Genomic DNA, 14,424 nt, shown 5'->3' with positions numbered 1-14,424 from the left:
GTGTTTTGTGTGTGTGTGTGTGTATGAGTGGGTAGGTGCATTGAGGTGGGATGGTGGGGGTGAAATAAACAGCTGTGTGTTCTCTGCTGCCATCTGGGGAAAGCGTTTCAGAAACGTGAGAGTTTATTTAAAGCCTCACCAGATGGCTAGCTGGAGAATAAGCTTTCAAATGTATGTGAGCTTATTTAGATTTTGGGATAACTGTCAGAACTGTCTTCACTTAATAAAGCAATACGTCTGTCGCTGAATTCCAGCTGCTACTGTCAGCGCTGTCAATGTTTGCAGTGTTCTCATGCGTTCATTCAAAGCCGACTGTATCCAGTTCCATTTGTGGTGATGATGTTCCTCATTTATTTGTATAGCAGCATTACTTGTGCTAAATCGGTTGTCACGTGTTTTTAGTTGTGCGTGTGTGTGTGTGTTTCTGAATGGACGGAGCAGATGGTAATCAGTGATGTGTGTCTGTCCTGTAGGAGTCCTCGGACAGCAGCAACACCACAATCGAAGATGAGGATGTTAAAGGTAGGCTTTATCTTTTCACACACGCTGCTGTTTAGCAGTGGGTGGAGTGAAGGGCTGTTGGGGGTGTGTCTATAGCATGACTGACAGACGGGACATAAACACAACACAAGGAGTCTAGCACAGACCTGTGGTTTTTGCTTTGATCACTCGTTTCAACAGTTATTTACATCGTACCTTGATCGTGATATTTGTAAGAGTAAGACCAGTAAAAATATTGGAGTGTACCTTTAAATTAGAAACTAGCTAGCTAATTCCCAAATTGATTAAATTAACCAGCTAATTCACAAACAAAAATGTTTTGCCTGGATACGTGTGGTTTTCTGTTCACAGTGTTCTGTAATAAGTGATTCTCGTACAGAATTCTACCCTGTGATTTTGTTTTGTAGTGGCCTTGGTACTTGCTTGAATCTTATCTTTTCAACTCTTCTTTAATGAGCCTAATTATAGGCAAGCACAAATATTATATTTTGCGAATAGTATGTGAAACTAGATCACACTGCAGGACATATAAGTGCTTCGATGGCCTGTCTGTAAAACAAATTCCCCATTTAAATGTGCTAGTATAAACCTATATAATGTCAGAAGCCTGGTCATTATAGCACATTACATGTTTGGATTTTTTGTCCTGAAGGTCAAAGTGCAAAATGCATCAAATCTATTGGCTGTTGAACCAGTTTTAATACAGAAAGTTAGCTAAACCTCTGTCTCCCTATCTCTGAATATTGCTCTCCAGGGAGGGACAGTCAGGAACACTACAAGGTCACCTTGAATGTAATACTTTCAATTTTGGAAACAAGACTAAGAAAGAGGCTGTGAGTGAAATCAATGTAGCAGCAGGCATACGTGTTCATATACTGTATGTGTACTGTGGATGTAACTGAATACAAATACAGTATTAATAATGAACAAATAATGTGTCCTAAACAAATACAGATTCAAATATGAGGCAGACAGTTAGTTTTGCTTTCTGGAAAGCGTGCCGGAAAGGTTCACAGGGGATCTGATTGAGACAAGAGATGTGCATCAGGATTGGGATCCCATGAAAAAGTAATGCAAGCAGGAGGTTTAACTTTCGTCTTTGGCGTGAGCGAGCTGCCGATATGAAGCTCATGGTACAAAGAAAGACCACATACATTAATATGTACGTGTTGCGCGGTGCGATGCAGTTACAGCTTTCACTCATTCATCCTTAGTAACTGCCTGGTCAGGGACAGAGTGGTTTAAATTAGGCTAATAATGGCTTATATGTTATAAATTTAGAACCAACTAAATTTGTCTATATATATTTCAGGCATAACTGTGCGAGTGTGAATTAAAAACGCTCACTGGTTGAGAACAATTATGAACTTAAGTGATGTTACTGAGGTTGACGAACTGTCAGAGCCAGAATTCCCACATTGTGCTGATAGTGTTACCATGTAGGGAATAAAAAAACCTTGTTCTAGTGTTTCCAGGGGCATAGTGGTATGGTTCATATTTATTTATTTATTTATTTATTTATTTATTTATAAACCTTCTAGTGTAGGCCACACCCATTTTGGGTTTAAACCTGAATAAAGATAGGTAAATATTCAAGTACATATGTGTTTAGCAATCAGAAAAAGTAGAATGGGGTTGTTCATGTAGACCAGCATTTCTGTGGCATGACTTGCGTGAACTCAAACTAGCCTGCTGTCATTTTTGTTAAATGTCTGAATCCCATCTCCATCCCCAATTAGACTGTACTCCAGGGTCATCTTTTATCAGTGCTGTCTTTTTTCTGTCTCTCCCCACTTTATTCCCTGCCACTCAATAGGAAAAAGCATAGACAGCAGCTCACTTAAGGCTGTCTCAGAGCGCAGACAGTCGTCTCCAGGCCCTGCTGTTTTCTGTAAGTTCCAGTGCATTTCCACCAGTCAGCTCAGTTTGGCTTGGTGTGTAGACCTGCTACTCCTACAGTCACGTTTTTTGGATTGTGAAAAGTAACAAGACCTTTCTGAACTTCAGAAATAGTGTATTTTTGGACGTTTTGATCATGTCACCCTACTCTGAAATGTCACTGGATCAGATTTGCTGTGATGGATCTAGGTAATCTTAGGCAGCTTAGCGTGTAATAACACTTTAGCTTGAGGAGTATCAGGCTCCTGAATACTTTAATGAGGGCTAGATTAGAGTTTTCCACTGAGTCATAATGTTGGAGGAAAACTTGTGCTATATTCTAACTCTGCCAGCAGGCCAGAAGGTTAGCCACATTAAGAGCTCTTCCATTTTACTTGCCATTTCTGCACACTCCTAAAAATGGTCCAACTGTGCTTGTGTTGCGTATGTTTTGGCCCTTTTAACTGCATGAGGATCCCTTGGCCAGCATGTGATGAAATTTTCCAGGCATCTCTACTGTCCTTTTCCCTTCAGCCTGGACTTATTTCTTCCTCGTCCCCTACTCACTCCCTCCATGCCCACATCTTGGGCTGTGTGTGCAGAGCCTCCAGACCTGCAGCCTTGCCCAGAAGTGAAGGGAGGAGCCTTGTCTGGCCCCACCCTTCCATACACTCCCTATGCAAAGATCGAATAGAGCCCACCCATTTGGCTCACTGCTACTCACAAGCAAGGTTCAGACTTGAAGTTCTGCACATGCTCAGTGATTCAACCTTCAACCTCTTAAAAAAGTTTTTTATTTTTTAAGAATTCCACAGCTACATTTTGCTTCTTATTCTATTTACATTTTGTTAATTTGGATGATGCTTTTATCCAGATCATTTTCCATTTGAGGTAGGATACAGCTGCACAGTTGAGGGTTAAGGAACTTGATTAACAGTGGCATCTTGGCTGAGCTTGGATTTGAATGCACACCCTTCTGATCAGTACCCCTGAGCCAACCTTGTACACTTTTTTTTCCCTTTTTTTTCCCCTCTTGGTTTTCCTACTGTATGTGTCCAAATCTACATATCCATCCACTTCAGTGTTTTGTGACTGCCTTATTTACCTCCCTTGCACACTTCCAACCTGGAGTTTCCCCCAATCCTCCTCCTCTCTGTCTCATTTTTTCATTGCACTCAGGCGTTTTCAGTTAACATCCAAACTGGTGGACTCTCCTAGATAAGACCACAGTTCCTTCTTAAATGTCTAGAGTGGTATTCCCAATGCTCGAAGTGGTTGTATGTGATATTTAACCCTGCTGCAGGGTTAAATGCTGGGTTAGTGCATTTGTTCTCAGCTACCTTTGGTTTTTGACAGTGATGAAATAGAGTTGCAGTAAAGGCTGCTAAATCATCCAGCCTGCCCTTTTGTGCCAGCTAGAGATGAAGAAACAGTAAGATTTGTCAAGAAACCCGGCCACTAAGCGCTCTGTTGCGGAACAGGAAATTACAAAAGGAGGGAGGGAGATAGAGAGAGGGAAGGAGGACTAAAGGCCTAAGCTTTATCTGGGAAGCAAGAGACAGGAATAGCACACTGAGCTGTTGGAGCTTCATACTCTTAAAAAGGGAAGTAAAACCCAGAACAAGAAACGGTTAGAGAGAGAGAGAATGCACTGTGTTCTTTGATGAGGACTATCACAAAAAAGAGGCATTTGTATTATAGTACAGGGTTTGTGGATTGAATTTGAATATCCATAGATGTTCTGGAGTGACACATTTTTAGGCATAATGTGTGGTTACTGTATGTGCATAAATATGAGTAGAAGGTAGTGTCATGAGGGGAAGAAGGAATGAGCCAAGGAATGAACGCCTGGATCAAGTGTTTTGTATGAGATGCAGTCAGGTGAGTGCACGAGTCTACGATGTACTATTTCTGATCTGTGGCTGTTCACTGGAAGGGTTGCAGCAACTGTGTCCTCTACCAAGCTTTATAAGAATAAGAAATGTAGTTAGTGATCAATCTTACAAAAGCATTTTTATTTTACTGCCCTATTAAAACAAAGCTTATATATTTTTTAAAATAGTTTCTGTGCAACTGTTTCTCTGCATATAATATTCTGAAACCATTATGGAAAAGATACCCAAGATACTGTACAAAGGCTTTTTTTTTTTGTTTTATTTACAATTTCCAACATACATTCTCTTTGAAAATACATCCATACTGCTTATGAGCCTGTTGAGCACATAATAAGTGTTCCAGGTGTACCTTCCGAATTTTTTTTCGAGTGTATGAAAGAAAGAAAAAGCATTTGAGTGTTTACTATTTGTCTTGTGTGACTGAGTGCTGGGTTTTTGTGTTCCCTGTCCAGCACGCAAACAGGAGATCATTAAGATCACAGAGCAGCTAATTGAGGCTGTGAACAATGGGGACTTTGAGGCCTACGCGTGAGTCACTGTGTCCTAGTGTGCTATTATTAGCTTGCAGTAATATATACAACCTATTGAAAATGTGTCCTGATCTCAGACCTGATCATGGAACACAGTATGAGTGTTCCATAGAGTCATATTGTGACTATGTGCAGAAATAGCCATCACCACTGGTTGACTGGCAACAGTAATGTATAAATTATGCTTGGTTTTTTTTTTTTCTAACAGGAAGATCTGTGACCCTGGACTTACTTCGTTTGAACCCGAGGCCTTGGGTAACCTAGTAGAGGGCATGGACTTCCATCGATTCTACTTTGAGAACTGTAAGTCAGCTAAAATGATCTTCAAAATTATAAAATACACATTTTGCCCTGCTCATGGTCCTGTGAATTTATGCATATTTACCATGTATAGAATTTACCAGAGTCCAGAAAAGGACACCTCAGACCAACTCAGACATTCTTTCATTTTCTCACTGTTGTAGAATCTAAAAGTGCCAGTACACTAACAAGAACTTATCTGAACTTATCTTTATCTGTGATCAAAAACCTAGTGCATCTTTGTCACTTCAAGCCACAGATGTTTTTGGGATTGCCATCTACATTCCCCTCTGAATGTACTGGAAGAGTAATGCCAATTCTGTTGTTTTCACTATACATTGAAGACATTTGGGTTTGAGATCAAAAGATGAATCTGAGACGATAGATTAGAATTTAATTTCCTCATATTTACATCTACAAGTGTTAAACAACACCTTTGGTGGCAGACCACCCAATTTTTAGGTGAGCAAATGTTTAGTAACAGATAGTCTTAAAGTAAATAACACGCAATATTTGGTTACATATCCCTTGCTTGAAATAATTGCATCAAGCTGGTGATCCACTGACATCACCAAACTGTTGCATCTTTGTGTGTGTGTTGTTTTCCAGGCTTTTATAGCAGTCTCTTTCAGTTGTTTGTTTTGGGAGATTTCTTCCTTCAGTCTCCTCTTCAGGAGGTGAAATGCATGCTGAACTGGGTTAAGTTCTGGGTAAAACTATCCACGTTTTCCCCTTGATGAAGTCCTTCGTTGTGTTGGCAATGCTTTGTGGGTCATTGTCTTGCTGTATGATGAAGTTCCTTTCATTTGGATGCATTTCTGTGTAAATTGGAAGACAGATTGTTTCTGTAGATTTCTGAATTGATTCTGCTGCTACCATTAATTACATCATCGATAAAGATCAGTGAGCCTCTTCCAGAAGCAGTAATGTAAGCCCAAGCCTTGCCATTACTTCCACCATGCTTGACAGATGAGCTTCTATGTTTTGGATCATGAGCAGATCCTTTCTTTATCCACGATTTGGCCATTCCATCACATAGAGGTTAATCTTGGTTCCAGAAATTTTGTGGATCATCTCTGTATTTCTTTGCAAATTCCAATCTGGCTTTCTGATTCTTACTGCTCATGAGTAGTTTGCATCTTGTGGTATGGCCTCTATATTTCTGTACTTGAAGTCTTCTTTGAATGGTGGCTTGTGATACCGTCACTCCTGCCCTGTAGTGGTTGTTGGTGATGTATGTTGTTTTTGGGTTTTTCTTCAAAGCTCTCACAATGTTTCTGTCATCAACTGCTGTTGTTTTCCTTGGCCAACCTGTTCCATGTATGGTTGTTAGTACACCAGTGGTTTCTTTCTTCTTCATGACATTCCAAATTGTTGTACTGGCTATGCCCAGTGCTTGTGTAATTGCTCTGATTGATTTTCCCAGTTTACTAAGCTTGCTTTTCTCCCATAGACAGCTCTCTGGTCTTCATGTTGGTTTATCCTTTTTTAACAACAAATGCAGGCTTCACAGGTGAAATCTAGGGTTCAAACCAAGAGTAGACATTCAAATCTATTAATTCTTTAAACAGTCAATCTAGCACGGCACACCTGGGCAACGAGAAACACCTATCGTTCACATGTTCCAATATTTTAGATCACGTGAAAAAATGGGTGGGTTCAAACAAAAGGTGCAATGTTCTAAGTTGTTTAAACACATTTAGGTGAAAGCTGAAATCCTGATCTCACAGTCATCTTTTGATCTCAAACCCAAATGTCTTCAATGTATAGCGGAAACCACAGAATTGTTTTTGCTGTTCCAATACTTTCAGAGGGGACTGTAAATGTATTTATTTAACAGACATTTTTAGCCGAAGACTCACAAAATGGGACAGTATATAGTCAATCTAACAAAAACTAATACAATTAATACATTTCCTAAATAAGGCTGCATCCGTTTTTATTCACTTATAATATATTTTTAAAAACCTGGATAAGACATAGCGCAAATTACTTATTAAGTTATTTTACAAACACACAGACTTGAAAACAGGTGAGTGTTTATATTGACAAGTTATAGGCAGGGGGTCAGGTAAAGGATAAACAGTAAAGGTAATTTGAGTTTGAGCGAACAGGCATTATGTTGTAAACATTTACATGCATTCATTTTGCAGACACTACATGGCCAAGAGTTGGTGAACACCTGAGTATTGAATATCCCATTTCAAAAACATGGGCATTAATATTGAGGTGTTTTCCCTTTGCTACTGTCAATCTTCTTAGAAGGCTTTCCAGTAGAATTTGGAAAATGGCTATGGGGATATGTTCCCATTCAGCCACAAGAGTGCAAAAGGTTGGGCACTGATGCTGGTACACATCCATCATCCCAATTCATCCCAAAAGTATTCAGTGTAGATGAGATCAGGGCTCTGTGTAGGCCACTTGAATTCTTCCACACCAACCTTGGCAAACCATGTCTTCATGGATCTCACTTTGTGCATAGTGGCATTTTCCTGCTAGAACATGTCTGGGCACCTTCCAGTGAAGGGAAATCGTAATTCTGCAGCATACAAAGACATTCTAAACAACTCTGCTTCCAGTTTTGTGGCAACAGTTTGGGGAAATGCCTACGTATGGGTGTTATGGTCAGGTGTCCACATACTTTTGGCCATATAGTGTATTCTGTTATCCAGATGTACAAACCTGAAATCTAGCATCTGGCAAATTCATAAGGTAGACAAGACACAAAGGCTAATTTGTACAAGTCCAAGAATGATCAGAATTGATCCTGTAGGTACAAGAACCAGGTCATATTGCACCTCTTTGTTCCCAAATCAGCACAAGTGGAAATAAGGATATGGTGTTTCACAGTGTCAAAGGCAAGCAGACAGTCATGGAGGATGAGGACAGAAAACATAGGCATTGTGTACAAGTTTCAGTGGCTGTAAGGACGTCACACTTGGGAGAATGCATTGAATATGCACAAAGTTCGACACACATTCTGAGTGTGTGTTTGTTCCACCATGTCTAGAAGACTGATGGATGTCTCAATGTCAGTGATTTTCTGGGTAGGAGGGGGGTTAAGCAAGGAAGAGAAGGTTCATGTGGTGGAAGAATTGGTCTTGGTGTTAGCAACAGAAGAGATGTATCGGAATCAGGCACTCCTGAATTGGAATTCCTCCATTTTCGCTCAGTGCTGTAAAACACTGTTCTTTCAGACTGGAGAATGTCAGACAGACAGCAGCTGGAAGGCATCAGTCAAGATGACAGCATGTGTCCATGGATCTAGATTGTGCAGTGTGGAAGGTAGAAGCAGCTGTGCCAGCAGGCAAATCTGAAAGAAAAAAAAAAGGCGTTGAAGATTGGGACAGTCTTAAATTTTCTTCTAAAGGTCATAGTAAAAGTGGTAGTGGCAACCAGTACTGGTTGACTAAATGTAACTGGTTAACAGTGCTAGTGAGAGAGCAATGGAAAAACCCAGCTAGGAGTAGATGTGTACAAGGACGTTGCTTACAATCTTATCTTTTTGATTGCTCCCTATGGAGACAGCAACTGGAAGGGGTTTGAGCATGCTGTTGTATAAATTGGGCTCTTGGTGGTGCCTTGTGGATGTTGCTTGACTGTGGGGAGTTGTTGCAAGAGTCTTTCATCCATGGCAGTCAAACACTGGTGCTCAGCCAGGCCCCACTCCAGCAAATGCCCATGAGAGCCCTGCACAATACCATGTTGCTGTTACCGATGAATTCAGTCACTCCTTTTTGAGCTGCTTGCTGTGTCTTTGTTACAGGCCTCCTGAAATAGTCCATCATACATGAGAGAACTTGTACGGTAGTGCTGAGCATTACACAGAGACAAGTATAAAGCACAACTATTCTGCCAATACAGTACACCAGCATAATACCAGCAAAAAACAGTGTACTGTGAATGGGTATTGGTTCCGCCTTTCAAACTAGGACCTTTTTTCCTAATGGTAAATCCTTCCGTTGTTGGCTTGTACAAAAAAAAACAAACCCTGTTTAATCCTAGATTTAACTTGTCGCATATAACCTGTTGCAATGATCAATACATTAAAATGTACTACGTATGTTCATGGTGGCATGACAAACAACTCTTGCACTTCTATTCCAGTGCTGTCTAAGAACAGTAAGCCGATCCACACCACCATCCTGAACCCTCATGTGCACCTGATTGGCGAGGATGCCGCCTGCATCGCTTACATCCGGCTTACTCAATATGTGGATGGCCAGGGCCGGCCGCGCAGCAGCCAGTCAGAGGAGACTCGTGTGTGGCATCGCCGTGACTCCAAATGGCAGAATGTGCATTTCCACTGCTCGGGTGCTCCTGCTGCCCCACTCCAGTGAAGGTAACAGACACATAGAACACAGAGTTCCAGTTAGTATGCAGTCCTGCTCTTTGCTGATGTATGTTCAGTGCATGAAGTATAAGGGTGTGACAGTGCACATTGTGATAAGGAGATCTGAAATAGTTAACGCTAATGTTCAGTGGTGTCACATTACATTCGTTTGACATCATTTTCCAACAACTGGGAAACCCAAGCCCAACCTTTTTATATGCTCATCAGTGTGCATATCACTGATGTATGTACATCAGTTTTTAAAATTGCCGCAGATTTGGGCCAAGACGCGCCATGTAACGTCATCACAACACGCATTCGGCCGAATCGAAGTCCTCTTCAATTCACGTGTGGCAAACATGAGTACAGCTAAAAAGGTCTCATTTACCAACAAACATTGATGCAAAAGACACAAAACAATGTCGTGCAATTGCAATTTCGTAAATTCAAGTAGTTTTCTGCAAAAAGCACAAAAAATTTTTTGTTTTTTACATTAAAAAAAAAAAAAGCAGCAAAATCAAAAATTTTTGGCCAAAACAAATCCGCCACAAAATCCTGTATGGACTGGTGTATTCACCCTGCAGAAATCCATATAAAGGATTGACCCATCCTGTTTGTATACAAGCAAAATGCAAAGTTCCAGTGACTATATGACTCCAGTTAACATTTTTACACAGTTCTTTCTGAAGCAGTTTTTTGACATGGCACTGTCCATTTGCGTAATCTCATAGTTGACCACCCGAACTCACCATTTGGCCTCAAAGGGTCCTTGCCACTTGAGTAATTTCGAGCTGGAACTCAAAAGTAATACGAGGACTTTGTCTCCCACATACAACTATTGGGAGCAATTTAGTATTATAGTGCTTTTAACCATTTATAGTTCATTTTAACAGATTTAACTGCTATAAACTGTTGTTTCCTCATCAGCTTCTGTCTTTTTTTTGTCTCTCTCTTGAAGTTAAAAAGACCAAAAAAAGATAATTTAGCCTGTCATTACCTGGAAACCAGAAAAGTCCTGAAGGCATTTCCTTGTCATAAAAACATACCATTACAAAGAGACTCCTTCCATAAATATTAAATAAAAATGTCCATAGAGAAAAATTCACCAAATAAACAAATAGTCTTTTTTTATTTTAAATAAGATCAATAAATTTTATGTGCAGCATTTGCCTTACAAAACCCTGTGAATGTTACTATAGAAACGATAACATAGAATAATTCATTCAACAGCACTGTGGCATAAGCTTTTAAATTCATGGACTACATTGTAATAATCAAATTAAGGCTTAAAGCAATCTTTTTAACAAATTTCTTCTACATTTACAGTTATCCATTTTTCCTGCTGTTCCCATCCTCAATAACGTGTTTTGAATGGCTCTGTGACATTCGGGTGTATGTTATAGAGTGGGATGGCGGCAGCGGGAGGTGTTTTGACACTTGGGGAGAAGAACGAGAGGGAGGATCAGCGGGGACGGCAGGAAGAGTCCAGCATTGGAGAGCTCAGGAGCTTTCAGCCTTCCAGTTCTGGTCACATCTGTCCATGCCTGCATGCAAAACCTATACCTGTGTCTCCACCTACTGGACTGCTCTTCGATAGTTGCATCCTGCCACACTTCCCCTCCACATCAAACCTTTGCAATACATAACACACAACATTGGCACCAGTGCACAAACACACACACACACACACACACACACACACACACACACACACACACACACACACACACACAAACACCCCACTGCTCACGAACACTTATTATCAGTCCAGGAGAGTGAGCACAGACTCTAGGTTCAATGTTATAGCCTGTTCAATGCCTTGTTACCCCCACAGTCCCCTTCTCCCTGCCTCACTCTCGTCTCCATTGGCCTTATGACCTGTGTGCCCAGGCACTCCTCACTATAATAGCTCACATGTTAACGAAGTATTATATCAGCTTTATTATGATTGTTGTAATGGCTACTACTTTTTATTATTACCACTTCTATTTTAAAGTATTGATGTTGTTCTGTTGTTTATTTAGTCAAAAACATAATGTATAAATAGTCAAATTATTGATGTAAATCGATTTGAACACTTATCCTGGAAGCAAGGATTCTTTGTTTTATCTAGTGGCGGTTTTATTTGTCGATTTGAGTCAAATGAAGTTTACTTCGGCAGCATGAAAAATGCGGGTATAAATGCGTGACTCCTTACTACTGTATACATAAAACAAGAAGACGGCACCATTCAGACCGAAGCTAACCGTGTCCGTCTCACTTTCATGCAGCTAGGTGATTATCGTTTGGACACTGTACGTCTTAACTGATACCCATGCCTTTTTAATGGGTTTGCTGAGGCACGCTCCCAGGAAAGTCGTTTTGTGGAGGGTTTTTTATTTAAAGTCCCCCTGTTAAAATAGTTTATAATAATCTAAGGTCGCGATTGAGGACGGAAGCACAGCCTGACTGCACTGTTAGAGTAATTGATGCGATTTGAAATGATTTGGAAGAAGAGCGACAAATTGTGTGCACGGTATTTCCTGCAGTATGGGACAATCCTAAAGGAAGATTTCGTAGAGATAGAGTTATTAAGGCACATTATGGATTTAGATCATCAGGTTAACAGTTAAGATAAAGAGAGTATATGAAATATTTATATAAGTCTAGTCATTCATTGTTTAGTTTTATTTCTCTATATACAGAGTATTAACATTGTTTTTGCATTTTTTAAAAAATATTTATTTTAGGGTTTTTTGGGGGTTTTTTGGGTTTTTTTTAGAAAGTGTGTGACGGGGCCATATTTCATGGGTTCCTCACTGATATGGGGATGAACAGTCTTCTTTTGACCTCTTGAATGTGAACCTAGTTTAATCAAAATGAATGGAAAGCTTAAGGGCTTTCCCCATATATATGAGACACAGTATGCAATAAAACTGCAGTATGCAGTAAAGAATCACCATTTGATTTCTCCTAGATTATGAAAAGAATGGGAAAAAGCCACTGCATGGGTATCAGGGATACACAAGTGTGTGTATGTGTGCATGAGACTGATTTTTTAAAATGCTGTTAATTAAGTTTAAATAGCCTTTTTTTTTAAAGGTGTCTCACTGTCTGAGGAGCACTTAATTCTCAAGACTGGAATTCACTGGAAGACTGCTGATTTTATTTCTTTTCATGATTTTATTTCAATTTATTTCTCTAATTCTTTTACATTTTGTTCTGAAATGTGAATATGGTTTTGTAGTATGTTTCTGAACCCCACACATCACTTCAGAGAAGAGCTCTTTGTGAATGGTGAACCGTGTGAGAACTTTTTTTTGAAGCAATCAAAGCAGCATGTCAGCATACTCTAGTGTAGTGTTGTTCTTTCCTTTCTTTCTGCGTGTTTAGTATTGCAAGGAATCCTTGAGATCTATAACGGAGTTTAATTTTAGCGAAATAGATATCTTGTAAAACAGCTATGTAGTGCTAACATAATCTTGGTGGCCATTAACTTGCATGAATTTTGGCAGCATTTTTTGGTGAATTTTATTTTTCATTTGATTCTTGGTTTCTTTTCTACTGAATGCTGGTGAATTATGCTACCGCTACTGATTTTCAGAGTTTTGTAAGTGTATATGACTATTTTTGTCTCTAGAAGATGATTATGATAAATTCTGACTATCACAGTAAACCGTGTCATGATGATTGTATGGCATGCTTTTGTACAGGGTTTCGGTGTTGTCTGAGCAGTGTTGGGCAATCCTAATTGAAATGTGCCATGAGGTAGCTTTGAAATGGGTGTTTCAGATACACTTTTTCAATATCTGAATCTCTTCATGTTAGTTTGCATAATGTTAGCATCTCTGGTGGTGGACCTGGGAAGAATTCAGCATGGATTAAATCCAGGGGTGGAAAACATACTGAGAAATTATACTTAAGTGAAGATGTATGCATCCTAAAATGTACTCAAGTAAAAGTTAAAAAAAAAAAAAAAAAAAAAAACTTTTCTAAAATTGAAATGTACTTAAATAATAAAAAGTTAAACTTAAATGTTTTTAACCGATGAAATTAAGTATTGTCATGTTTTCATATGAAAACTAACTTCTCTTACTTATTTATAATTGTTATAAGCAACTATGCCATTTTGCCTGAAAACATCATTCAGTTTCTGTAGGTTTGCTGATTATGTGCATGACTAATGCTATGTAGTTTGCTAAAGAATTAATCTGAAATAAAATATCATGTACATAACCAACATTGACCTTTAGCTAGAATTTGAATTCCAGTAGCCAATTATGTTAGCTACTGGAATTGATGCTAGTCAAACATGGCTACCTTAGTCAAATATAGGCAGTTAAGGATAGCAAATTAGCTAAACTTATCTCAACATGCTTTCATGCCTTCTAGGGACGCAAAGGAGACGTCTCGTTTGTATACTAACTATTCTTTTTCTCCAGCATATTGAAACATTTTACTGAGCCAGGGCTAGGGGGTGTGTGGGTGTGTGGGGGGTTCATCCATGGTAGTTCAACACTGCAGTCTGGTCTCTTATCCATATTCAGACACACACTGATTGTGTAACATGAGAAGCTCAGCGCAGATGGCAAATTAGCACGATCGTGGATAGTTTTTACGTTGCTGAACTTGACTAGATGCCTTAAATTGAAATGATTGCTAAACTGTATCCATTCTATCCATGTTTAGCGTATACTCAATGGCTAGATGAGAGAAGAAGAGACCTGCAAGGACTAAATAAGACCCAAGTAGTAAAAAGTAAGGTTTTTCTTAGAATTGTAATTGATTATGAGAACAAGTATTCCATTTCAGTAACACTCAGGTAAAGTATAAATATGCCACAATAATAATATTACTTATTGAGTATAGTAACAGAGTACAATTACTCAAGTATTTTCCACCCCGAGCACATGCAATGCCTATCTGAGAATTTCCCCACTGGTGGCAGTATAAAATCATTCGTCCCATCCACCAATATCTGTACATATCGCAATAGACCGTAAGAAAT

General features: G+C 39.4%; 1 protein-coding gene across 42 annotated transcripts in view; it reads left to right on the top strand.

Moving 5' to 3' along the window:
• Positions 1–13,746, top strand: part of LOC108277079 (calcium/calmodulin-dependent protein kinase type II subunit beta) — a 72,859-nt gene extending 59,113 nt beyond the window's left edge. For 21 of the 42 annotated variants that reach the window (XM_017489421.3, XM_053686741.1, XM_017489413.3 and 18 more), the window contains 5 exons: positions 474–522; positions 4,727–4,802; positions 5,013–5,107; positions 9,212–9,446; positions 10,841–13,746. In XM_017489421.3, coding sequence (XP_017344910.1) covers positions 474–522; positions 4,727–4,802; positions 5,013–5,107; positions 9,212–9,444 — 453 coding nt within the window. In that variant the 3' untranslated portion in view covers positions 9,445–9,446; positions 10,841–13,746. Of the gene's footprint in view, positions 1–473; positions 523–2,317; positions 2,393–4,726; positions 4,803–5,012; positions 5,108–9,211; positions 9,447–10,763 lie in introns of all 42 variants that reach the window. The other 21 variants (XM_047161015.2, XM_047161007.2, XM_047161014.2 and 18 more) reach the window with 2 other exon arrangements.
• The last annotated feature ends 678 nt before the right edge of the window (positions 13,747–14,424 follow it).

This window comes from Ictalurus punctatus, chromosome 16 (genome assembly GCF_001660625.3).
Source record: "Ictalurus punctatus breed USDA103 chromosome 16, Coco_2.0, whole genome shotgun sequence".
Classification (NCBI taxonomy): Eukaryota; Metazoa; Chordata; class Actinopteri; order Siluriformes; family Ictaluridae; genus Ictalurus; species Ictalurus punctatus.
This window is presented reverse-complemented; position numbering and strand designations above follow the sequence as displayed.